General features: G+C 42.7%; 1 protein-coding gene across 1 annotated transcript in view; it reads right to left on the reverse strand.

Moving 5' to 3' along the window:
* The window catches only part of Csmd1 (CUB and Sushi multiple domains 1), a 1,555,368-nt gene extending 1,529,086 nt beyond the window's left edge, over positions 1 to 26,282 (reverse strand). Inside the window, exon 1 of the mRNA XM_051170014.1 lies at positions 25,784 to 26,282. Within this exon, the coding sequence (XP_051025971.1) occupies positions 25,784 to 25,868 (85 nt within the window). The 5' untranslated portion in view covers positions 25,869 to 26,282. The remainder of the gene's footprint in view (positions 1 to 25,783) is intronic.
* Between the last annotated feature and the right edge of the window lie 560 nt (positions 26,283 to 26,842).

Consider the following 26,842-nt stretch of genomic DNA (forward strand, 5'->3'; position numbering starts at 1 on the left):
GGATTCAACATGTGCCTTGATTAAAAATAACTCAGATCTACTTCAACTGTAAAAACCTGAGGAATTTATGCTGTGCTGTCAACACAGCCTTCAAATAACTGAGGATGGTTATGTAAAAGCATCCTCTCCGTTCTCACAAGCTCCGTTTAAAAATACCAGCCAGAGCGACTGAAGCATTGGCAATCTACCGTTGAAAATTCCATAGAGAATTTTTGCCTTTTACAAATTGCCATTTTGCTTTATGCCATTTTGAACCTCTGATGTTATTGCGTGGAAAGAAATTGACCAGACATCTGGAGTTCTCCAGAGGGCAAGAGCGAACTCAATTAGCCATTGATTGGAAATGTTTGAGCAGATAAACTTATCCTCATTTTTTTTTTCTTTTAGGGATCAATCAAAGAGAGGGAGCCCTTGTGTTCAGAGAACAATTTGAAGACTCTGAGCTGTTGCTTGGCATTTGCTTGCAAAGAGAATGCGGAGTGGAAAGAACTGGCACTAGAAAACACTTGAATTGAGTTTATGTCAATTCTGTTGTCATCTTTAGACTTTTCAATGAACTTTTTCTTTTGCTGAACAATTAGCTCTAAGATATTCCAGTATTCTGACAGCCATGGTAAGACCATTTAGCGTGAGAAAGCCACTGCTTCTATAGCATGTTACAAGCAATTGCCAAGCAAATAATTCCTGCTAGAATAAGAGGGACATCAACTCTTCAGTGTTACCCTCGCCTATCATTACTCCATCGTGACACCTAAACTTCAAGCCCGAGCCTTTCCTCAAGGACAGCTGTATACTTCCATGCAAAAATCTCAAGGTGTGTGTGTGTGTGTGTGTGTGTGTGTGTGTGTGTGTGTGTGTGTACACGCGCGCGCCTTTATGTATGGATATGCACCACATGTGCACAATGAATGGCCATGAACACCAGAAGAGGGCGCTAGATCCCCTGAAACTGAAGTTACAGTCCGTTGTGAGCCTCCTCGGGAGTGCTGGGATATAAATAGGAGTTTGGAAGAGCAGCCAAGGCTGGTGACCACTGAGCCATTTCTCTAGCCTTGGTGGAATGTTTTAATTTAAAAGAGTTTCATTTTCACAGAAGTGTCCAAAATTCATATCAGGGTCTTAAATTATTTTAGTCTAAAGCTTTTAAATTCTTATGGGGCGGGGTGGGGGGGTAGGAGCAGAAGAGAGAGGGAGAGGGGGAGAGAGCATGCATGTGGATGTCAAAGGAAAGCTTGCAGGAATTCTTTCTTTCCTCCTTTCACATGCAAGCACTAGGGGTTAAACACATTTTAAAGCCAGGTGGTGTTGCCTGCTTTTGATCACTTCCCCTTAATGAAGCTGCCTTGTCTGGCCTCAGTGGATAAACTTGAGCTTAGTCCTGATAATGCTTAATGTGCTGCAGTGGTTTGGTGGGGGGCGGCTCCCCTTTTCTGAGGAGACTGGGGAGAGCGGAGAAAGGAAAGGGGGTGGGAGGGAAGGACCAGGAGGAAAGCAGGGAAGGGGGCTATGATCAGGATGTAAAGGGAATAAATAAATTAAACTTTTAAAAAGGCAGGTGGCAGGTGACTGTAATAGCTGAGTTACCCACTAGCCCTAGTCTCCATTTCAATTAGCATGAATCTGAGTTAATATTCTTGTTCGGATGGTAGCAAGCCTATGCACAGCCCCCTGGTTTAACATCACTATGACAATGAAACTTATTTTGTCACATTCTTCCCAAAGCTAAAGAACTGTTGGAATTAGGACTGCAGCTGATTCCCAGGATAAAAGGAAGATGTAACAATAGAAATAACAAATTCACACCTCAAAAGACACATGCCTGCCCCTAGCGCCACACTGCATTGTGAAAGCTGAAGAGTATAAACTTTTCAAAATAATTGAAAATGGTGTCTTTTTCTCACACTGAAGGATGATAGAAAGATACAAAATTGGGCTTCAAAATGGTATCATTCAGTAATCTTGAACCTGGAAAAACAAGCCAACCTTGCTAAATTAGAGTCTTGGAGTTATCTGAGGAATGCAATTTGATTCATGATGGATTTCCACTCGAATATGGATGACAACCAGTTTACACAGAGTAAGGATAATATAGATGTCATATTTTATAAGAAGATCTGATAAGCATGGGGGGGGGGTCTTTGCTCAGTGGTTTAACATATAAGAAAGTGTGGTTCTTAATAATTAATTTTACTTGCACTCTTATGAAATGGTTAGTGACAGTTTGGTCCCAATTGGCCCAATTCTTCATAAATAGAAAACTGTGATTAACCTTACCTTTCATTTCCTTGTGGTTCCTCGACAGACATGACTCTGACTCTTACATCCACCAGTCTTCCACTGGTCCATCAGCCTCCTAGGTGGTTCCAAGACTAGGGACAGCACTCAAGTTTCTGTTACCTTTCATGCCAGACATAGTTTCAGAGGATTTTCGAGGGCTGCTCAAGGTGGGATCCTCTCACTGCCTGAGCTTGTGGGGACTCTGCAGTCTTCCCGGAGCTGATGCCAAACTCAACCATTTTCACATGTCTGCTTCTGATGCCCAAATAACTCACCTGAAGCAGATGCATTTGCTAGTGAATTTAGTAGACCTCAGTTAAGTCTTCCCTTTGTTTTCAAGTGCCTGGCCAACAGTCTTTCCCTGGTCTTCACCTACTAGCATCTAGTCTGCGTTAGAACAAGTATTGGACTTGTTCTGAGTATATCAATTACCTACTCACACAAATGGGGTTAGTAGAGTTTTTAATTTTGCATTATGGTAAATGTTGCATAAAAGTATACACTTGTGTACTTCAGATACCCCTGTTTTCTTTGGTGCTTATGCCAGTTGATTCTTCTTTACCTTCCTGTATACATTTAAAAGTCAAAGACATAACTGAGAAAATGAATCATTTTCACTTCACTTAAAATGAATGTAGGACATAATCACATGTTAAAAATGCTAGAGAGCAAAGAAGTCACAATGTGTTGGGAAAGCCCACCTTCAGGACCTGAGCTCACTCCTGCTTCTCTCATTCATTTACCTCAGGAGCTGGGAGGACATGAGGTGTTTTGATCTGTCTATTACACAAGAGATCATGGGTCTGCGAAGCAGAGATATGGGAACTTTATAAGAGGACGTACATCAAGACACCTGGAACAGGAGGATTCTAGAAGTGTTTATTCAGTCCCATTGCTAATATCCTTTAAAAAAAAAATTACAAACACAATTCCAGAGAGCTTGTCAATATGAACAAAGCAGATGGTGTTCCTCATCAGGTGCCACCACCTTATTTTCATATAGCAAGTATTACACTTTGGTGCAATCTCTGTGTAGCCATAATCTATCACCATGCATATGGCCAATCACTGCATCCTTCAGCAAAAATGTGAACAATAAGTAGTAATCATTTAGATATATGCACAGCAGTCGTTCTAATACAGGAAATGGTAGCTTGTGTGGCTATTCCATTCGAAAATAGTACTAAGTTACAGATAGTTTGAAAATGTCAACTTAGCTCATGAGATTAGCAAGCACAGCAAATATCGCAGATTTGCATGTTCCCCCTTTTTGTGGCACTAGGGAAAGAACCCAGGACCTCACATACCCGAATCAGGTACTCTCTCACTCTCGTATGACACCAGCCTTAGGAATTTTAATCTATAAAATGAAAGAACATTTGTATTCTTTCTAATTGTAGTATCTCAAGATAGATAAAACTGATTGTGGACACTGAAATGTAAGTATTACATTCTATAAATTTTCAGTATTTTATTAAGAAAATCAAGGAAATGCACTATGATAGAATAAAGAGTCTATGTTCTTCTCTGACAACTGTGTATTCAACGGGGATAGCCAACACCTCATAGTCAAGGTGGCACATATAGGTAACCTAAAGATTGAGAGCTTCAAGTCAGGATAAGCTACAAAGAAAAACCGTATTTCAAGAAAAGAGCACTCAGAGAAAGAATAAGCAGGCTACCAAGATGAGACTTGATAGCCTATGACCATATAGTGGGGGAGGAGGTCTCCCTTGGTCTTAGACCTAAAGGGGGGGAGGAATACGATAAAAGCAGAAGGGAGGGAGGAATGGGAGGATACAAGTGATGGGATAACAATTGGGTTGTAATCTGAATAAATTAATAAAATTTAAATTATAAAAAAAAAAAGAGAAAAGAACATAGGGAGGAGGTAGAGTAAATGCTCATTCCTGTGCTTATGCCTTTCTTGCGGGAAAGATACCATTGAGACCTGAGAGTCTTAGAGAATATTCACCCATCCCTGGTGCTTAAACGTGGTCCTACCTATGTCTGCTATGCTTGGTAGATCTTATCTGTCTCATAAGTCAAATTAAGTCTTCATACAAACCCAAGCATAAGGTCCCTATTGGGTTTCACCATTTTTTTTTTCAGGTAGCACAATAGGGCTGGCAACGTGACTCAGTATGTAAAGGCACTTGCCACCATGTCTGATGACCTGAGTTCAAACCTTAGAATCCACTTGGTGGAAAGAGAGAACCATGGTACTGGCAAAGCAATAGGCCGGTGGATCAATGGAATTGAATTGAAGACCCAGGGATGAATCCACACACATTTGCTCACTTGATTTTTGACAAAGAAGCCAAATCTATTCAATGGAAAAATGATAGCATCTTCAACAAATGGTGCTGGTCTAACTGGATGTCTACATGTAAGAAAAATGCAATTAGACCCTTATTTGTCACCATGCACAAAACTCAAGTCCAAGTGGATTAAAGACCTTAACTTAAAACCAGAGACATTAATTCAGTTAGAGGAAAAAGTGGGGAAGAGCCTGGGACACATAGGCATAGGAAACAACTTCCTGAATAGTACACCAACAGCCCAGGCCTTAATGTCAACAATTAAGAAATGGGACCTCATGAGGCTGAGAAGCTTCTGTAAGGCAGGAGACACTGTCAGTAGAACTAAGCGACAGCCTACAGACTGGGAAAAGATTTTTACCAACCCTTCATCTGACAAAGGTTTAATATCCAAAATATATAAAGAACTCAAGAAATTAACCACCACAAAACCAAACAACCCAATTGCGAAATGGGGCTTGGAACTTAACAGAGAATTCTCAACAGAGCAGTATCAAATGGCCGAGAAACACTTAAAGAAATGCTCATCCTCGTTAGTCATCAGAGAAATGCAAATCAAAACGACACTGAGATTCCATCTTACACCTATCAGAATGGCTAAGATCAAAAACTCAAATGACACCATGTGTTGGCGAGGAAGTGGAGAGAGAGGAACACTCCTTCATTGCTGGTGGGAATGCAAACTAGTACAACCACATTGGAAAGCTATCTGACGCTTTCTCAGAAAAATGGGAATAGGGCTTCCTCAAGACCCAGCTATCCCACTCCTTGGAATACACCCAGAAAATGCCCTATCACACAACAGGGACATATGCTCAACCATGTTCATAGCTGCTTTATATATAATAGCCAGAACATGGAAACAGCCTAAGTGTCCCTCAGTAGAAGAATGGACTAAGAAACTGTGGTACATTTACACAATGGAATACTACTCAGCTACTAAAAACAAGGAATTCTCGAAATTTGTGGACAAATGGATTGATCTAGAAATTATTATAATAAGCGAGTTCACCCAGAAGCAAAAAGAGGCAAATGGTATATACTCACTTATATCAAAACACTAGTCCAAGGAATACATACCATGAAAATCTTTACTTACCAAGAAAGTGGGTCAGAGGAGAGGACATCCTATTGAGACTTTAGGCGAGAGTAACATGGAAGAATAAGGAAATAGTAGGACCCACAGGGTCCTGGAAACCTACAAGAAGAACTTTATGACAGGCAGATCTGGGTCCTGGGGTCCTCCTCAAACTAAGGCACCAGCCAAGGAGAATATAGGCAGTAAGCTTCCAACCCCTACCAAGACCTAGCCGATGATCATGATTTTCTCCACCGTTGAGTGGAGAGTGAGATCTGACTCTCACACGAACTCTGGTGCCCCTTTTCTGACCACGTCCCCTGGATGGGGAGGCCTGGCAGCACTCAGAGGAAGGATAGCAAGTTACCAAGAAGAGACTCGATATTCTAAGAGCATATATAGGGGGAGGAGGTCTCCCTCAATCACAGACATAGGGGAGGGGAGAAGGGGGGAAGTGGGAGGGAGGGAAGAATGGGAGGAAACAGGGGAAGGACTAACAATCAAGATGTAATATGAATAAAATAATAAAATGGAAAAAAAAGAGAGAACCAGTTCCATCAAGCTGTCATCTGACCTCCATCACACACACACGCACACACACACGCACGCACACATGCACACACGCATGCACTCATGCACACATGCTCTCACATACATAGCTTTCTAATGCATATAAAAAAATGAACAATAAATGATTAAAAAGTAATATTTAATCATAAGAAGTGCCTGTAACATGAAAGGGTCATAGATAAATATCACATTTCCTAAACTTCTTAAAAGTGGCTCCTACATAGATGTCAATTAATTTGCTCTTGAGCCATGAATTACTTTGATTTTGCAAAGCACTCAACTTTAGAAACCCCATGGCAGACCAAACTCATTTTATGAAGGAGTGTTTGGACGAGACCCTCTTCTCTAACTCTATAATAATTCAAATCTGCATAGTCCTAATCTTTTGGAATGAAAGCTGGCACACAGGTGCTATTTGCCATAATTATTATGGTCTAAATAAAGAAAGGAAGGAAGATTTATTTTTATCTGACATAATTTTTCAAGTTTTAAGTCAGAAATGTATTTAGCAGTAAGCTGTGTTTAATCACACATTCAAAGACTATAATTTCTAATTGCAAATACATGAATAAAAATTTTGTGGTATTATTCTTACTTCCTCACACTTATCTGAGTAACAAATATTTTGAAAAATTTTAAGTCAAATTTTACAATCATTTTTATAAAATGTTATCAAATTAATATTTCTCTTATAACTAATCTACATTATTATTATTGATCGATATATCAAACTCAAAGATAAAGTGACCTCTCTTATTAATTCTATTTTGAGGATAACCAATTAAGTCAGTTAGCTCATACACTTTAATATATAATGATTTATGACACTGTCCATAAATTTACTTTACTGGAGACAGACATTATACAGTTCAGGGGCAATAAATAGATGATTGTGATCAACATTCATCTTCAGAGTAGCAGTCAACAATATTTTTTTAAAAATGTTAAGGAAGTATAAGAAAGGGCAGAGAGCTAGAGGAAAAGTCTAGTATCTTCCAGTATTTTCAGCGTTACCTGATGAAATGAGTTCGAGGAGTAAATCAGATACAAATGAGACACGAGCAAAGAGGACCTAGGACTGAAGAATTTGGCTAGGCCTAAAGAAAGATTTCATTCCAAAATAAACTTATAAAACCTTAAATAGGTTACTAGATTATTTCTCAAGCAGTTATTTGCCTAATTTTCATGATTCCTGGATGAGGCATCTTTGCCTTGAGTAAAGGATTTCTACAGATGAGGTGACTGCATCTCCTTTAAGACGAGCAATGTTCTCTCACATCAACAAAGCCAATCCAATACAAACACCTTGCTGGGTAAAATGTTTTACAAGGAAAAGACTTTGGAGAGAAATGATCAAAAGCCTCCTGGACACAGCTTGATTTCCACAAGGGTCATGTCACAGTTTTGTGATGTTTAGCATGCCTGTTGGTTGCTTCAGTATGCTAGCTAGGAGTCTGGTGAAATTTAAATATTTGGCAGATTGTTAGAAAATGCTACATCACGGTCAGCTGACCATTAAGTGTGGAAGGAGAATCATAATCAGAGAAAATGGTTTCAAGGAAATAATGTGAGAAGCAATTGGTCAGGCATGTATAACTCTTCAGGATAAGACCTGTGTCAGCATCCTGTGAGATAGCAAACATCAACAGAGTTTCACAAAATGACAACCACACTCATACACTGAACACTAAGACTGGCTAGAAGACAGTGTCCTTGGTTTTGTTTTACAACCCAGGGAATGTGGCTGACAATGTGACTTTTTGAGCCTCAAATTTCTTGTCAGGAAAATATGATATGATAAACAAGAACATTGGGCTGCCTCCCAGGGTCGCTGTATGCTGCAAAGCATCTTATCTATATAGTGGTCGTACAAACTCTCTTCTAAATAGTACATGACCATCAATGTTAACACTGAGATTTTTTTTTCTCCTATTTTTTTTTATTAATTTATTCTTGTTACATCTCAATGTTTATCCCATCCCTTGTATCCTCCCATTCCTCCCCCCCATTTTCCCATTATTCCCCTCCCCTATGACTGTTCCTGAGGGGGATTACCTCCCCCTGTATATGCTCATAGGGTATCAAGTCTCTTCTTGGCTACCTGCTGTCCTTCCTCTGAGTGCCACCAGGTCTCCCCCTCCAGGGGACATGGTCAAATGTGAGGCACCAGAGTACGTGAGAAAGTCATACCCCACTCTCTACTCAACTGTGGAGAATATTCTGACCATTGGCTAGATCTGGGAAGGGGTTTAAAGTTTACCTCCTGTATTGTCCTTGGCTGGTGCCTTAGTTTGAGCGGGACCCCTGGGCCCAAATCTGCCTATCATATTGTTCTACTTGTAGGTTTCTAGGACCATCTGTATCCTTTTATTTTGCTATTCTCCCATGCGTCTCTCATTTAGAGTCCCAATAGGATGCCTTCCCCTCTGTCCCAGTTTCCTGGTAAGTGAAGGCTTTCGTGGGACATGCCCCTTGGGCTAGTATGCAGATATAAGTGAGTATATACCATTTGATTCTTTCTGCTTCTGGGTTAACTCACTCATTATGATCATTTCTAGCTCAATCCATTTATCCACAAATTTCGGGAATTCCTTGTTTTTAATAGCTGAGTAGTATTCCATAGTGTATATGTACCACAGTTTCTTTATCCACTCTTCTACTGAGGGACACTTAGGCTGTTTCCATCTTCTGGCTAAAACAATGGTTTTAGATGCTCAGTTCAATTCCAAATTTTATTTATATTAGACAATATCTGAGAAAGTTTGTGATTTTTCCTGAAATTCTGCAAGAAGGCATTCACTTCCAGTGGCAAGCTTGAACTGGAGGCTTCTATGCTAAATTTGCAATCAACACTGGGCTTCTAAGATGGGCAGAGGGCACAAGGGAGATGATTAAGTGTTGCCTGGCATCCCAGAAATTGATCTAAAACCAAGATTCTAATGGCTTCAAATCTCCAAGCTGTGATCAAATTTTCCAACTTTATGTGAAGGCACCAGAAAATGATTCAAAGGGTTATTAATTACATTTTTACCAATTAAAGATTTGCTGCCTGTGTATGAGGACATACGCTGTATATTGAGTTTAATTAATGAGAACTAAGAAAGTGAATCAGGGAAAGTGTGTGCGTGTGTACATGCTCTCCCTCTGTCTCTGTATTCCTCTGTCTCTGTCTCTCTGTCTCTTTCTCTCTCTCCATCCATCCTTCCTCTCTCTTCCTCCTTCAACCTACTCTGTTCCAATCCTCTGATTATTTATTGATTAGAACAATCACCACTGTACTGAGAATAGAAGTCCAAGAATGTCAAGGCTGAAAGGAGAAAGTTCAAACCACATCTTCTCAGAGGAAGACACTGGGGTCTAAGAAGGTACCAAGATGAAAACAAAGCAGATATTGAGCAAGAGCCTCCACCATCCTCAGTCCCAGCCTCTCTCAAGTAGACTACAGCTAAAGAATCTGGCTGAGCAAGGCCAGTGATGTTTAAAATAAGATAATGGCAACCTAAGAACTGGCCAAAATATTCCTTGATAGCCTGAGCTTTCCATGTCTTCCTGTGATATGCAGCGTGACTAAACTCAGTGGCCAAGTATTTCAGGAGTAAAGATGATAATTCGGTGACAGAATCATAAATTGTATATGTGTCATTTATAATAGCAGGCAAGAAGGAAAAAAAGAGCAGATGCTCCATAAAGGGTTCAGAACCATCCAGTGCGGATTAAATATTGCTTCCTGTGTTTCTCAGATTGGCTATATCTGATAAAAATAATTTTATTTACTAAGGAAACTGTTGCCTGCAAAGCAGATGTCTGGTGGTCACCTATGCTTCTCTGAACACTTGTGGGTAATTAATAAAGCCAAGCATTTTTTGATCATCCTCATCAAGATATCACATGCCCTTTAATTGTTAGAAGTGCTGGGGCTTCTGGTGTCAAAGCGGCAGCTATTAGGTTTCAGATTACTTTCATTTATCTTAAAGAACTTATTCTCTCTGAGCACACATACCACCAATGCACTGAAGGGAGTTTAATGAAAATGTAAGCAAAATTTTCCTTTAAAAGAATTTGCATAAAAAGCTATAAAGGGTGCAAAATGTTCCTGTAACTTCATATAGTGTTTGGCTGCCATATCTTTGCAGTCACAAAGTTCACACCATGAAATATCTCTTCAGATTGATTTTCAATGACTTTTTAAAAAAAGCTCCAATAACTTAATACATCATGTTTTAAAACCTACTTCTCCTACCCTTACCACCCACAAGAAGATAAGATGCTATCTCAGTGTAGCACTTTTCTTTGTTTTAATAAGCCCTATCTCCACATCCTCCATGTCCTAGGTGAACTCTGGTTTCACTTAAGTAGTAAATTTGATACTGTTAGACACATACTGCCCATCACTTTCCTCCCTGGTCTCTCTTGTCATTAAATGTGCACTGAGTAAGTGTTCAGTGGGCACCACTGTGCTTAGAGAGATGTGGAAACAAGCCCAGTTAGCTGCAGACACAGAAAAAAGCCACTGGACTCCAGGGCTTTCTCAAGTAGTTGAACTAAGGCCTATGGTGAGGTTGTTGTTTTGTTGTTTGTTTGTTTCCTATTTGGCCATTTATCAGTTGTCTCCATATTCGAGTTGACAGTCATGAACATGGGGAAAAGGCTCCTTCTCATGCCCTCATGAAGGTCACTGGTCATTTTGTTTTCTCATGCTAGGTGTATCTGTTAATACAGACTGTTACAGTGTGATTTGTTGAATTGTTCTATCTGAGAGCACACACAGGCAGAGGAGTGTGCTTGATTCCATTGTTCCTTAAAGAAGCACTGAGCAGGAACAATTCTCAAAGGCAAGATCAGAACTCAAGATCCAGGAGCAGCTGTGCTGCAATAGCCTTGTCTGAAGACATAGCACCCAGTCTGTGAGCTCCCCCCACCTCGCCCCAGCTGCTTTTCCCCAAAAGCAAGAGGAAACCATAGTGTATAAGAAGCGGGTTTGTGGCCAGCAACCCTGAAGATCTGAAAGTCTCTGAACTGTGACATCAGAGTAGTTACGGCTCCAGTGTCTTCTCTAGAGTCCCTCTCTGAGCATACATCCACTCAACGTGTTCACCTTTGCTGCACACAGACACATAGGCTGAACCCTCACAAAGCACTTGTTGTGGTAAGTCTGAATGAGCATCTCCTTGACTCCAGAGACAGATCCCCAGGACAGCTGCTACCAATTGGTTCTCAGCAGAAGACACATGGAAAAAGAAAGCAACAAGAGTGGAAGGAAGTCCTCACTGAGAAAATAGAACTAACAAATGTGACCCTACTCCTGCTCCATGATTGTCAGACCCTACAGACATTCAATAATGGTCAAATTGTGGACATAAAGTGACTGATGAATGCTCGGCATAAACAGGACATCCATGACATGACCTATCACCCAAATTCATGGAACAGCAATAGAAAATGAGGCAGAAAGGATGTAAGAGCAGTGGGATGGCTTGGGGTATTGTAGAATACATTCTTCCAGTCATGCCATGGTGGTGGCTCTGATTAAATGCATAAGATTGGGGTCCATCAACATCATGTTAAACACACGGTGCAGAGGTGGAGAAGCTGGTAAGTCCCCACTCCTTTCTGAGGTCTGAAGGCAGGTAATCATTGCTGCAGGAAGGAAGGAGGGAGGGACTGAGGGAGGAAGGGAGGGAGGAGGATGTTCTTCAGTGGCTTAGTCATTAACAAGATGCTCATGTTTCTGTAACCATGCTCCTATAAGCAACCTGAATGATGCTCATTATCTCTGTGTGTGTGTGTGTGTGTCTCCGTCTCTCCCTCTCTCCGTCTCTCCCTCCCTCACTGTCTCTCCCTCCCTCCTTCTCTCTCTCTCTCTCTCTCTCTCTCTCTCTCTCTCTCTCTCTCTCTCTCTCTCTCTCTCTCTCAGAGAGACACCCACACCAGAAGTGGTATAGGAACTAATTGTGAAGAGACAGGGAATCAGTAGAAGTTGGAGGAGAACATAAGAGGGTAACGAGGGTGGTGAATATGATCAAAGTATACTATGTACATGTGAGGAAATGTCATAATTGAAGCCATCATTCTGCATAATTAGTATATACTAGTGAAAGCATTAAAAAGTAGCCACATATGATTTTCTTGGGGAACACTAAGCAGTTAGAAGATGCACACATCAATTTGGATCATAAAATCCCTTGGTACTGTGGAAGCATTTATAATCAGCAACCCGGGTGGCAGACGGACTGACACTTCCAAGTGTGTTGTATGTTTTTCTGCCATATTCTCTGTTGTTCTCCCCATGATCATGTCTAACTTTGAGAGTCTCCTGGTCTTAAATAATATTTCAAAGGCACATTTCTCCCAGACTGTCTGAGTCCATCAGTCACTTGGGCCAAACCTCATGGCCAACTTGAGGAGGTGAACTTGACAGAAACCTTCACTTGACTTATGAGTAATGCATGATCCTGTCTCTAAGTAAACCATAGAATGTAAGGATCACTTTGCAAAATTTGGAGCATTCTTAAAGAACAATGTCAGAGCTGTTCTTATAACTAATACTGTATCCACAGGATTACTGAATTACATCTACAAACTATTCACCCTCAGAATGACACTACCTAACTTGACATAGAATCTGAGGCCACATCTAATAGAATTGAGACTCTAACTTTTTAGCCTTGTAACAAAATATTTGCTGCCATTTATCTACAGATACCAACACCCGGCTTAATTGCCGTGTGTGTGTGTGTGTGTGTCTGTGTGTGTATGTGTGTGTGGTTTATTGTGTACACATGTACATATGCATATGTGTGGGCATTCATATAAAGTCTATAAGTCAGCATTGGTGTCTTCTTCATTTGCTCTTCACCTTAGTTTTTGAAACAGGATCTCTCACTGAACCTAATACTCACTAATTTGTCTAAAACAGGTCACCAGTTAATTTCAGGCAACCTCTTGCCTCTGCTTTCATACCTTTCTAGCTTGTTGGGGTTACAGGTATGCCACCACTACGTCTTTTTAATTGTGTGCAGAAGATCAAGCTCAGATCCTAATGCTTGCGCAGCAGGCATCTCCTGACAGAGCCATCTCCCCAGGACCTTTTAAATATATGCTGTGCAACTTTTAAGCTGTTGATTCAGCTCTCTGCAGCCATTTGTAGAAACAAGGAAGCCGAGTAATAGAGAGTCTAGTGTATTTGTGGGCTACACCCTGAAGGATAAGCCCTGGATGTGTCTGCAAAGCCTGTCACTTGTTGGTGCATACGAAAGGTTTCACATACATCTATCCTCACCAAAGTGGAACCCATGAGCACATGACACTGGGATGAAGTTTTCCATCTTGAGCCAATAGCTTATAAACAAAACAACACACTGTCTTTCATTGCTTCAAAGCCAACTGAACACTGAGTTCATTTTAAACACTAAGAAACTCAACACCATTCAGCTACCTCGATTTGTCTATTTAAGTGGTCTGAACATGATATTTTCAGGTGGTGGGATCAAAGAGGCTGAGAGTTGCAGGGTTAAACATTCTGGAATGACGATGCTCTACAGGTACAAAGTAGCTAAGACGACAAGAACATAGGAGCAAAGCGTTTTCCAGTGGACTAGAAGAAATCACTGTAGTCAAGTATTTAACAAGTCACAAAATCCTTTAACCCAGGCAAGGGTTGTCAGGTACCAGCAGTGCCTCTGAGCTCTCCTGAGCCTTAAGGTTGGAATGCTGCCTTTCCAGCTGTCAGGATTATCTTAAGTCTTAAACATAAGCCCAGACTTTCTGAGACATACCGCTTTTCCAAGACAGCAGCCTCAAGCAGGGTGTAAAGGCCAAAGGTTCACTGTATCAGAAGAAAAGCCACAGGCGCTGTACAGACAGGAAAGATGGGTGTCTCGAGACAAGCCTGTCTTGGGAAGAGAATCTTTCCCATCCCCAGGCAGAAAGCTCACAGGTTAAGGTTTCCTCAGATTTTTGTGTGTGTGTGTGTGAGTTTGGTGAACACAAATAAAGAGAGATATTTGAATCTATAAGCTTGAATACGACTCAATGTTCAAAATCTTGCCCACTCTACTTTGTCCAATCATGGGTCTCATAAAAGACACTTAGCTTGAATATTCTTGCTTCAAATAATAAATTAAAGACATGTTGTGTTTGGATACACTTCACAATGTCATTGAAAAAGATCTCTCAGTCATACACCAGTACTGGTGTGGATACCTTTTTACATATTTTACACGAGCATAAGTATCACACTCTTCCATCACACTGAAAGATTGGACTGAAATAAACATGATACTTCAAATTCTCAAGTCAACAATTTAACTGGAAAGATTTTCATGTAAGCAATACAATTTCTTATGCAACAATTCATTCAGCTATGTTAAGATGATGGACATCTAAGCCTTGTCTATTTTTTTTTATTGTTTCTACTATAAAGAAGGCTGAAATAAATAAGCACATCTTACCGCAAAATGCATCACCTTTCACTGTTAAAAAGTCTCATAATTTAGATGCTTGATTGATATATATGAATTGTCTTCTCTAACCTATCCTGATTTTTTTTTCAGATACACTACAACAATGTACAGAAATGTTTCCCTGGGGATCTTGGTAAGACTTGGAATCACCAGCTACAGCTTTATCAATATATATATATATATATTCATTCGGGTAGGGGAAAACAATGGTTAATATGTACATGGTTTACAGTGAGTGACTCATCAATCTTTCCTGACACTTATTTCTTAAGCTTCTTCTTAATGTGAAGACATGTACTCCTATTTCACATTTATGTTTAGTCAGGTACTTAATACTGCTTATTCGTCATGAGATACTCTTCTACCTTTTCCAGAATAAAATGGAGGGCAAACAATGGAGAGATGGTTAATAGCGTCATTAGCCTCTTACCTTCTGCTGTTTATGACTACTATGAGTCTTGACTTGCATCTAAGCATGACATGGAATAGGTTGTAACATGGCAAAAGTGATGAGGAGCACATGGCTGTTTGCAAAGCACTGTGGGATTGCATACAAGCATGCATTATCTAACTGGTCCATTTCTGTCATCCAGTTCTGACTCTACTCCCTTTCTCTCTTCATCTTTCTCTCTCCTGCCTCTTCTTCTCTGGCTATGTGTCTTATCGGAAAGCCCCACAACACAAAGAACATCAAGTAGACTCCAAAAATGGAGGGTAAACTCTATCCAAGAGACAGCTAAGAACTTCAGTCAAGCCACTGAAGGAACTGAATTGTGACAACTCCCCAGAGTGATCCTAAAAGTGGCCTCTTCCCTGGTTGAACCTCAGATGACACCAACGTCCCCATCAGCACTTGTTTATATTTTTGTGGGTCCTTCAGAGAGGACCCGGCTAAGTAGTGTAGACACTGTTTACCACAGAATCAGAGACAATGGAGAGATGATCCTGGCTCTCACTCAGTGGAATCACCCAGTGTGTCTAGCTAAATAAACCCCTGGGATGGAAGGTGACCCTGACTCTTCTGCACACACCCTTTTCCAGTTGTCCCTCATGGCATCTGGTTCCATAGAAAGGGAAAGCACTGATAACAAAGGTTATCAGTGAAGTATCGTGTTTGCTATGACTGTCTTTGGCTTTTAGCCTCCTCCCTCTTCTTATTTGGGGACAACAAACGAGCTCTAAAAATTGCACCAAGTGTTTCATTCTGACTTTGTGTCTGGCAGCAAATATGCCAGAATGTGTAACTAACATACACTGCTTTCTTCACAGAGGTTCTGGTCTTAAAATATGAAAGGTCTTAGAGCTCACTTTACAGAAAAAAATAACAGCTGCTTCTCCTTTTCATATTGCATTTTATATATTGCTTTATACCAGCTCACTGTAAATGACCTTACTTATACTATTTATCTATGAAAACTGCAAGAAAAACAAGCTTGCTAGGAGATATAAAACAAACCCAAAGATTCAATTTCATTATTTTCCTTATACTTTAAAGGCAGAAGATCCAGCATCTGTGCAATATACTAACAGCACATCCTTCCTAATTCTCTCCTTGCCTCTAAGACCCCAGAAATGTGATGTTGTACATGCATTTGCCAAAGAAAGGCATGATTAGCTCATCTTTCTTCCATAATCCTCTTATGTAATTCTTTTAAATTAAAAGGCTGGAAGATAAAATAGTTGTTAAGATCAAAATGACAATTGTAGATTGAAAAATATCTGCTGAATACATTCTAGTATTAAATTATTGTCACCAGAGAAGAAAAATATGCAGACACTTCTGAACCCTTTTGGATACACAAAGAGAAAAGGTGACTAAAGATGCCCAATGAATCAAATAAGCAGAAAAAAAACCCGAATAATTTGAATTAATGTTTTGCAGCTGCTTATAGGGAAAAGTTCAAGTTTCATCATGAGTAAGTAATGTCTAAAGCAGAGACTAAGATACCTCTTATCAGTTCTGCCCTGAAGTTTTCTACAGAACATCCAAAACCACTTTGAATCCACTAAAATTAGAGCATAGAAGGTCTTCAACTCCATGGGCTGAACATCCATGGATTCATTCATTCAAGCAGTGAATATATTCCCAAGTTCCTAGATATGCAGTTTCTTACAAATGACTAATGTTTTCCCTGTACAATAAGAGACGCAGAAATTGCATGAGTTTGGTGGTTCATTGATGGGAGGTAGCTAGACATCAACTCAAAGCTTGCACACTGTGGTACCAGCATAAACAAAGATGGTGACAAACACAAATAGCCAGGATGACTCAAGGTTAGGTGCCCTAGTTTTGGCGAAGACCCCAGTGTACAGCATGAGAATGAGCTAGAAGGCCAGACTGAACCTTAACTGTGGACTGTGGAGACTTTCAGAAGTCTGGCTATGGGAAGTGCACTGGGTTGTCTAGAAGTCTAAGTAGGACTCAAGAAGCAAGAGCATGCTTCCAGGAAGCCCCATGCTTCTTGTCTTTTGACATTTTATTTTTCACTAGTCTTCATCTCCAAAGCTATTACCAAAATGATGGACTATCCCAAGAAATAAATGATATTCAAATGAGTGCTTGACTAAGTAGAGGCATGAGAAAATAATGTAGTAAAGCTTCATATATGCATACTGTATATGTCTGGGAAATGGTTTCCATAGTTGTACTTCCTACCTTCTTCTGGGGTCTTTCTACTTTAATGAGCCACACATGACTTTTCATGGTGATGACTGAGCTTTGATGTTTCTGGGTTCCTGTATAGACTGCACCCTTCAACCTGGTCTCTTTATGCTACCAGGCAAGGCCTCCTGCTGTCTGTAGACCTAATCTTGGTAAGGCTATCACTCTCCTCTTACTGATTGTGGTCCCTTTGCTTACTACCCAGTTCCTTGAGTCACCAGCACCTTTCACCTCCCAGACACTCCTCTCCAGCGTTGCCATGGCATCAATGGAAATTATGTCAAGAGCCTGTTTTCTGATGCAGTGAGAAGGCTCCTGGAAGGCAAATAGCAACTTCTCCTTTGCTAACTGCGGGAGGAAGAGAGGGAGCTCCTGAGCTATTCCATCAGTGTTTCTGATTAGGGTGTTCCATTACTGTCTACTCACAGTGATGTCCCCTCCAGTCCTTCTCAGGAGAGCAGCCAACCAATCTATAGGACTTTATCCACAAGGTTAATGATTTAGGATCACAAAAAAAACTAAAAGCTGCATACTGCATATGGGCAGTGATGGCAATTCTAGCTAGATCCTTAAGAATGTCAGTCAGGCATTTCCCTGGCAACAAAGGCAACACTGGTAACTTCCCCACTTGACTTTCCCTAGACATTATTGTATTATTTTAAACTATTAAGACTTTTGTTTTTAAGATTCATACATTTCATCCAGGGTGGTACTACATGCATTACAACACAGGCACTTAGAAGGTGGAGGCAAGAGGATCAAGAGTTCAAGGCCAGCCTCAGTTATATAGTGAATTTGAGGTCAACTTTCATCACATTCAGTCTTACTCTCCAAAAGATAAAAGTTAAAACTTAAAATTTTATAGTTTTCTATGTTAATGTGTCCTTTTAACTTGAACAGATCACCTCATAAAATCAAAGAAAATCCTTCTGGGAGGTTTTACTTCAAGATTTCCACAATAATTATACTTATATAATAATTAAAAATACATAATTGATGTTCAAAGGTTTACACTTTAAGAGGAATCAATTTGCTCTATTAAGCTAATGCCTTATATAAATGTGACAATTTCTATACAGTTAAGGGCTCTTCACCTTATAGAAGTACTAGCAACAAAGCCTGTAGGCCTTGGTTTCCCATAATAGTATTGTACTTGGTAATACAACAATTTCCTTACAACTTAACAAACAAAAATGGTTTGAATCATGGTAACAAAAATTGCTAATAGTCTCAAAACAGGCCCGCATTGCTATTCTTGGAAAGGAGATCATAAGAGCATCTTTCATCCCAGAAGAACGCATCTTTGCTTTCCGATTAGCCTGGCTATGAGATGGGCACAGCAGCAAAAGGCTGGGTGTGGACAGTGAGTTCACATATCAGAAAGGAGTGGAAATGTCCTCTGAGCCAACAGGCCAGAGTAGGAAGAAAGATTTTAAAAAATGATCTTAACCTAAATAGACTGTGCACCCACCTTCCTATAAAACACACACAGCACACAGAGTCCTCCATATTCAGTCCATGAATATCAATCTCATGAGGCAAATTCCCAACTCCTAAGAGCCTAGTGGAGATGCTTCCTGTTAAACACAAGAGAAACATATATCTCTGAATAAAGCCATAGGGATTCTCCAGGCATCGGGAAAAATGAGTGCTTCAATTTCACAATTGATTTCAAAGGCTTCTAAATCATCACGGATCAGTCCTCAAATGATGCAAATTTTAATTTAACATTTAACTCCTTCTTACATAACACCAACCACATCAGAGTATACTAAACAATAATGGGAAAAGTATAGAATAATTCACTGCAACAGTATTTTTACATGAAAGGCTATAATTATTCCTTGAAGTCTGTTCTCAATACAAACACTGTGGACAAGAAGCTTTGTTGTACATTCATACTTTTAAAAAGATTAAATAGTGCAGGGTGATGGACAGTGATAATGAAGGCATGGATGATAGAGAAGAATCATCTGAAATAATTGCAGCTTCATGACAAAGCAAATTCATGTTGAAATCTGTGTGGGCTAATTAGCCTTTGAAGGATTAATGAATTGATTATTAGATGCCCATACCTTTTATTGAAAGGGAAGAAGTGATGGGTTACATATAGATGCAATCTATGTGTGTTTAAAGTGAGGTATATCTTTTCTCTACAATGCAATGAATCTACACTCCATTACTAAATAATGAAGGGTTGTGAATTTGAATTTGTATAGATTAAGTTAGACCTATAGCTTCCTTGCCTTCTTGTCCTCATCATAAGGGCCTATTCGTGTGAGATGAGCTGTGTTTTATGTATCAGGATAACCTGTGAATGGGGGCTGCAGGTGCACGTAAATGCCTTCATGTCACACACACACACACACACACTTCTAGGACTCACTTGGAGGCAAAGAGTGGGAGTCAGAATTGAAAGGAGAAAGAGACAAGTTATTCTCAGGTGAAATCAGTGTTTCATGAGATCATTCCAACTTCCCATGCTGTGGACATGGGCAAAGAGTATAGTTAAGCCATAACAGTCTTCCTCAAAAGGTATCACGGCTCAGCTGTCGTGAACATGCCTTATTATCTGAATAATCCACACCCAGTCTTATTTATAATTCTGTAGGATCAACATCCTCATAGTTTCTCTTGAATTTTAGTAAAGTTGAGATTCTCTAAAAGAACAAAATTAGTAAGTGAACACATTTATAAATTGACCAGTGGCTCACATCACCTCCCCCCAAGCCACCCCGGTTGTAATCATATTCCCAATGTGATTCATTGGCAAAAACAAGCCAGCTATGTTCTGTGTCTCTTGATCTCATGTCAGTGACAATATTTAAAGAATACACACCCAGAATTGTTTCAAGCAGGTGTGTGACTCTATGTGCTGTTTTGTTTCATCCACCAAGAAGTTTCTAGATGCAACATTAGTGAAATAGGTGGAAGTAACATCATCTGTGCCTCGAGTTAGATACAAATCATAAAAAATGGACCAATCAGGATGGCATTTTTCTCTCTTGCAGATCCCTGCCTGATATAAGTGGCTTAAGGAATACTACACCCAAAGGAGCCACATTCTACTTAGTATTTGGAGACAATGATCCACTAAAGGATAAGAAGGGTTTGTATGATCTGCAGAAAGCTCCTGAACCACTCTCCATTTTCAACCAGCTCTGCCGTACAATTTCTGTGTGCTCCTTTTCAAATAAAGAGGATATTAAATACCCCATCAGTCTCCACACCAGGGATTAGAGTTGCCCTTAAACATGCTCATATCATCAATCAAAGGTCATTTAAGGTCATCCTGAAGCCATTGTGAAATGACCTGCTTACTTATAATTTAGCTGTAATTGTTTGAGGATGGATATTGGACTTGCACACTGATAGCTTGTTCTGGAGTAGATATCCTGGGAGCTAAGGACCATGCCTGAGCACTTGAAGGCAGCAGCAGATGGTTGATTCCTTTAGGACAAATACATTTCTGCAAAGCCAAAAGCATCTAAATCTTTGCCTCGGGTTGCATATGACCATTAAGCTCATTCAAAATAAAATCTACCACTAGCTCAAGCAGTGGGGAGAACACACAATCAAATTGTTTTGATTCCCTTATCACCACCCCTGGTCTGAGAGTTCAAGTCACTACTCTAGATGTCTAAGGGGTAAGCAGGTCTTCAAAATGCTCCCTAGAGCAAAGATGCAGATAGGGTGTATACATTTCTTACCAGACATCTTGCTGTGATTTGGCATTTACTTAGTAAGATAAAAATTAAAGGCATACATACCCTCTACACACTTGGGTACAATTATTTATAGAGAGGAAGGGACTCAACAGAGGTAGAAAGGCCAAAAGAGCATAGAGCCTGAGTTGCACATGTGCAAGTTGTCACAGCTTATTTCACCATGAGCTCAGCAGAAAAACTACCAGAGTCACATTTAGAATTCAACAGAGCATGGAGTGTTTAATATGCCATTTGCATTTTGACAGCTTAGAAATGTCTACACTGGATTTGCTGGATCCTCGGCAGTAAGCACTAAGTGGCCACTGAGCCTTTGTTGATCTATTTCTGGGAGGAAGCAGAGCCATTTTCTTGACATCTTCCTAGTTGGATTGTGTTTCAGACAATAAACTGGAGAATGACTGAGGCAGCCTTGCCCTGAGGAAGGAGATGCTTAGCCTGGAGGAACTTAGGAGCCAGAGGTAAGTTGTGTCCCAATCAAGCACGATTGGCTGGCTACATGAAAGCCAACTTAAAGATAGCCCCGCCTTTCCTGCCCTTTGCTCTCTACTAGTAAGGTGCTTGAGCCCTGGAAGCAAGTGTCCTAGAGTCCTTGAACTATTGCTATTTCTGCTGAAAATGTGTACAATGGGGTGACATTGTTCTCTTCTTCCAGTTTGCCAAACTTGTGACATCAGAAGATAGATTGCCCCTTATTTTTGTAAAATATACGTACTTTATACTTATGTATGTGTCAGTGTGCTCTATGTGTGAGGGTAGTTGTCTTTAGAGGCCAGAAGAGGAGATAGAACCACTTTGAGTTGAAGTGCCAGCTGTGAGCTGCCTGATGTGGGTGCTGGGAATCAAAGTTCTGCCCTCAAAAAACAGCAGGTGCTCCTGGCTCTTAACCACTGAGCCACCCTCTGCAGCCCCATGATTTGCTTTGCTTTAATTGTTCATGGTCTTAAGAGTTCTAAACTAGTAACTAAACCATTTCATTAGAAACAGTAGGAGGTTTTTGGATGGTCAGACCTGTATGTATGTATGTATGTGTATGTGTGTGTGTGTGTGTGTGTGTATATATATATATATATATATATATATATATATATATATATATATGAAAATGCAAAGAGGGAAAAGGATTTGATGAGGACATGTTGAGTACAGAGAGTAAACCAGCAGTCTTTCTGATGCATGGTGGATTTAGGGTGGTTTTGAGCACACTTATTCAAAAGAGACCCTAGCTTCATTGGGAGCCAAATTTAGAATAGCCCTGATATAAAGAAATTGGACCTGCAAATTAAAGGCCTTGGCATCCTTTGGTGATAAGAATTTTCAAAGTGTAACCATCTAGAGGTATTAAAAGGCTCAGGCAGAACTCTTTGGCCCTTGAGTTCTGTGGGGATTCAATTATGTGTGCTTTAAAAGTCTCTTTGCTGGAGAGCTCGGCAACCAAAAAAAAAATCGCCTGAGCAAATCTCTGCCTTCACTCCCAAGCTTCCTCAGGTGAGGCTCCTTCCAGTAACACTAGGTGAAAATACTTTTAGCCCAAGTTCCAAGCTAAGCCTGAAAAGCCACCTTCCTTTAACTACCCACAACTCTACTGCGAAGCAAACTTTGCTTAACCTGTAAACACAACACAACACAATCCTGGATTGGGGGCACAAATTTAAGCGAACTTTCTGAAATGAATCATTCCATCTATTTACGAAATGAAAAAGCTTAAAACCTTCGTCATTTTCTTGTGGTTCCTGGAAAATGTAGTGCTTTAAAAGAAATACATACTTAGGATTCCACCCTTGTCATCATAATAATAATAGTAGTAGTAGTAATAATAATAATAACAACAACAACAACAAAAACAATAATAATGAATTTGAGCTGATGCTTGGGCATTGAAGGTTGAAGGTAATGGGCTCCAAAGACCTCTCTCTACCACAGCACCTCCACCTTCGCAGCCTTTCATAAACAGATCATGAAAGATGTCCCAGGCATTAAAAACTCTGAACCTGTTTTTGCCAATAGCGCCCTTGCCACCTGAGTGAAGGCAGAGCAGCTGCGAATGGCAGTTGCCCAGAGCCCAGAGGGTGCTTGGAGGAGCCCTCCTACTCCTTCTGACCCTGTGGCCAAGCCTTGGAGCCCAGAGGCGACACCCCCTGGCAGAGGCCTGACCTTGGCCCACTAGCTTTGGTTTTCAAAGGGAAATTGCGACCCTACTCCAGCTGCCATCCACCACAGTTTTGGTCACTCTCGGGCTGGCGTCACCAGCCTCCTGCCAGCCTACACAGGCACAGGGCTTGTGCTTAACCTCATGCGTGTTACGAGATGCAGCTCAGGCCCCGAGGGGGTTAATGAAGGAGCGCAAACCCACGGGGGGTGCGTATAGCTAGACAATAGCGCAAAAGATCTTGGCCACCAGAGTCCCAGTCCCTTTGGGTACGAGGACGCGCGCAGCCGTAAGCGAGCACGCGCATGATCCCAACACCAGGCAAGCAAGGGCTGGCGGCACCTTGGGCTTCACTTTAGCGTCCATGGTCTCCACCCCGGTTCCTGTTGCGCAGGAGGCACTCTGTCCGTTCTCCTGGGTTTTCAGTTCAGGCCCAGGACTCTGCTCCTACCCTGAGATCCTTGAACCTAGCCAGTGCAGCCTCTACCCTGGACCTGTCCCTCCACACCCGTGCTCCTGCCTCTCCCTCCCCCAAGCGCGGCAGACCACCCTCGTGGGGGCAGAATCGGCCGGCACACGTGTGTGGATTATTAAGCAGTCGGGCGAGCGGCTGTGAGCTCCACGCATCGAGCTCTGTTAATTGCGGGGGAAGGGAGCTGGGAGTGCACAGAACTCGGAGGAAGAGAGTGGGCTCCCAGGGTGAGCCACGGGTTTAGAAGAGGAGGAAGCCTTGCCCTAGATCAAGTCCGAGTGCAGGAAAGGTTAAGAAGTTTGGCGTAGTTGAATGATAGGCATATCATTTTAATCAAGGGTTTGTCTGGAGAAAGCCTGGTCCTGTGTCCAAATCTTTTCCACTTCCAACGTTGATACACACCCGCACCAGGTTTTGGGGACACAGCCCTCGACTTTCCGTGCTTTGCCTCTCAATTCCCTGTGTGCCCAGTGTGACTCAAGGCCTCTACCAGCCTAACCTGGCTTGGTGCTTGGCCAGTGGAGCCTCCTTAGCCAGCAGGTTGGTGGAGGCCCAGGCTAGATGGAGGGGGGCGTGTGATCAGAGGGTAGACAACTGCAGAGTGCTTCAGAAAATCAAGAGATCCCACCTCTCTAGTTAACCAGGACCCACCTTTCTCTCTAGGTGAGCTATTGGAGTGCATCCTACAGATACCCATTGTGAGGTGGGTGCTTCGCTGAGAGGGGCCAGCATGGCAAGGGCCAGTCTCCCCCAGCAGGAGCTCTCCTGCAATCCTCTGCTCTCTCCAGGCGGGTGTGGAGTTGGATGGAGATCACAGAGTCCTCTGCCGCCTCTTAATCACCCTTGAATTTGAACCACGGGGAGAATGGAAGATGGGGTGGTCTAGGGAGGAAAGGGAAATGTCTTGTGAGGAAGGAGGGAACAAAGGAGGCAAAAAGGAAAAAAGTCCTAAGACTAGGATTCCTCCTTTAAAAAGAAAATAAAAAACAATCTATCTATAAAGATACAGACATAGGTTTGCCCAGGAGCGCTAGGAAAGGAGATGACACTTGGAGAGATATCAGAGAAGGGCAAGAACGAAGAAAAGAAAGCAGGTACTTGCAAATGTGAAAATCAGTTCTCCCTCCCTCCCTCCCTCTCTCTCTCCCCCCTCTCGCTCCCCCTCTCTCTCCTCCCCCTCCCCTCCCCTCTGTTCTTTCCCTCCTTCCCATAGAATAGACTGAGCGCAGGAGCTGTTGCCAACCAGAAGGTTGCAGCTTGTAGAGACTTAGGAGAAAACATCCCCTAACTCATTTCAAGGAGAAAGCCAAGTTCACTGAGCCGAAAGCCCCTAGAAACCACTTAGAAAGTCCCTTTCCCTTAGGTCAGACTTAGACAGGGGCTGCCGCTGTACGCACAGAAAATTGATCTGATATGGAACACCCCCAGCCCCAACAGAACACCCTGCTGGCTCCATCCACCTGGCTAGATGTTACAACTTGCAAAAAGCGAAGTCCAGGGGAAGGAAAAAGGGAGCGATCTCACGGAAACAGCTAGTTTGAGTACCTTGGAGAGGAAGCAGAGGAATAGGGTGCAAGGAGGTGTAAGGCTGTAAGCTAGGAGCTTTCACTGGATGGTACACAAAGAGCTTGAACTTGCGCCGAAGGCGCCCAGTTGGTTTGCCAGGTGCGCCGGGTCTGGGGAGAAGTCGTGGGAACTACCCCAGCCTGCGACCCGCCAAGCCCACCAAGCGCCAGAAGCCAAGGCGCAGTTCTCTACCCAACTCGTGTCAGGCTTTCTTCTCCTTGACAACCCACAGCACACAGAACACAGCACACAGAGAAATGTCGTTTGAGCCCAAGTGAGGGGGAAGGAAGGGCGGGGGTGGGGCGGGGGCAAATGAGGGGTGGGAAGAACGCGATGGAAGCTCGGATCCGGGCGCTGCGTTCCCAAGCGTCGCTGGTGGACAGCCACCCGGCCGGTGCTTGCTACTCGGTCCCCTATGGTCCTCAGATCAGACACTCGCATTCGCAAACCGGGCCTCCGAGGGTTCGGCCGTCTCCCCGGTACCGAGCCAGCCTGTCTTACCCTTAGCTGCAGTGAGGAGCCCCGCGCACAGAACCGCCAGCACCAGAGGCAGGAGCAGCGACTTGAATTTCCTCCACGCAGTCATGTCTGCAGATATTCCACACGCACACGACACGGATGGCTCTTCTCGGATGCGCCGGTCTCCTCCGAGGAACGACCGGGCTCTAAACACAGCTTGGTAATCACCAAAGGGCAAGGCGAGCTGGCAAGAGCTCCGGGTTCCCAGCCCGGCCGCGCATCCGACACCTCCCGCAGCTCTGCGCGCCCCGCTCGCTCCGCTCCCGTAGCATTGGGTCCGAGCCACTGCGGGGCTGAAGATGCTCCGACCGAGCGCAGCCCCGGGGTTGCCGGGGCCTGGGACGAGCGCCGGCGGAGCCGGGGAGGAAGGCACCAAGGCAGAGAAGCTGCGGGAGGGGGCGAGGCGGGGAGAGGAGCGCGCGCAGCCGGGAGCAACCTGGAGCGGAGGCAGCTGGAGAGAGAGCCAGCGAGTGGGAGGTGCGGGAGGGGCGGGGGGGGGGGGTGGAGAGCGGGGCTGGAGCGGGAGGAAGGCAGGGAGCGAGCGCCTAAGACAGGCTTGCTAGCGGCGCAAGGAGCCGCTGCTGTGGCGGCTGGACTCAACCATCCTACCCACCGAGAGGGGAAGGAGGCTGGCACCGCGCAGTCCCGGACTCAGGCTGGCCTTGGGCTCTGGGGCCCCCAGCTCGCTGCGTTTGGCCTCCGGCGCGGCTGCGCGCAGGCTGGAGCACGGAGACTTGTTGGGCGTTCGAGTGGGAAAAGCCCACGTCGCGCACTGAGGAGAAACCACACAATTGGCCACGCAAGCAAGCCTGAGGGCTCTGTGGGGGCAGGTGGGGACCGGCCACCACCCTCTGAGCAGTCTTTCTCTAGTATCCAGAAGAAGCCCCCTGCCTAAGTTAAGAAAGAAATGCAGGTGGGCCCAGCTGTGGCTGGAACTGGGATCTAAAAGGGTGCTTTAAAAAATAAATTGTAAATTACCCTTTAAAAAGGTGACTGTCTACACCTGTCAAGAGCCACGGACAATTCCTCCTCTGCTTATGT

Source organism: Acomys russatus, chromosome 27, assembly GCF_903995435.1.
Source record: "Acomys russatus chromosome 27, mAcoRus1.1, whole genome shotgun sequence".
NCBI lineage: Eukaryota > Metazoa > Chordata > Mammalia > Rodentia > Muridae > Acomys > Acomys russatus.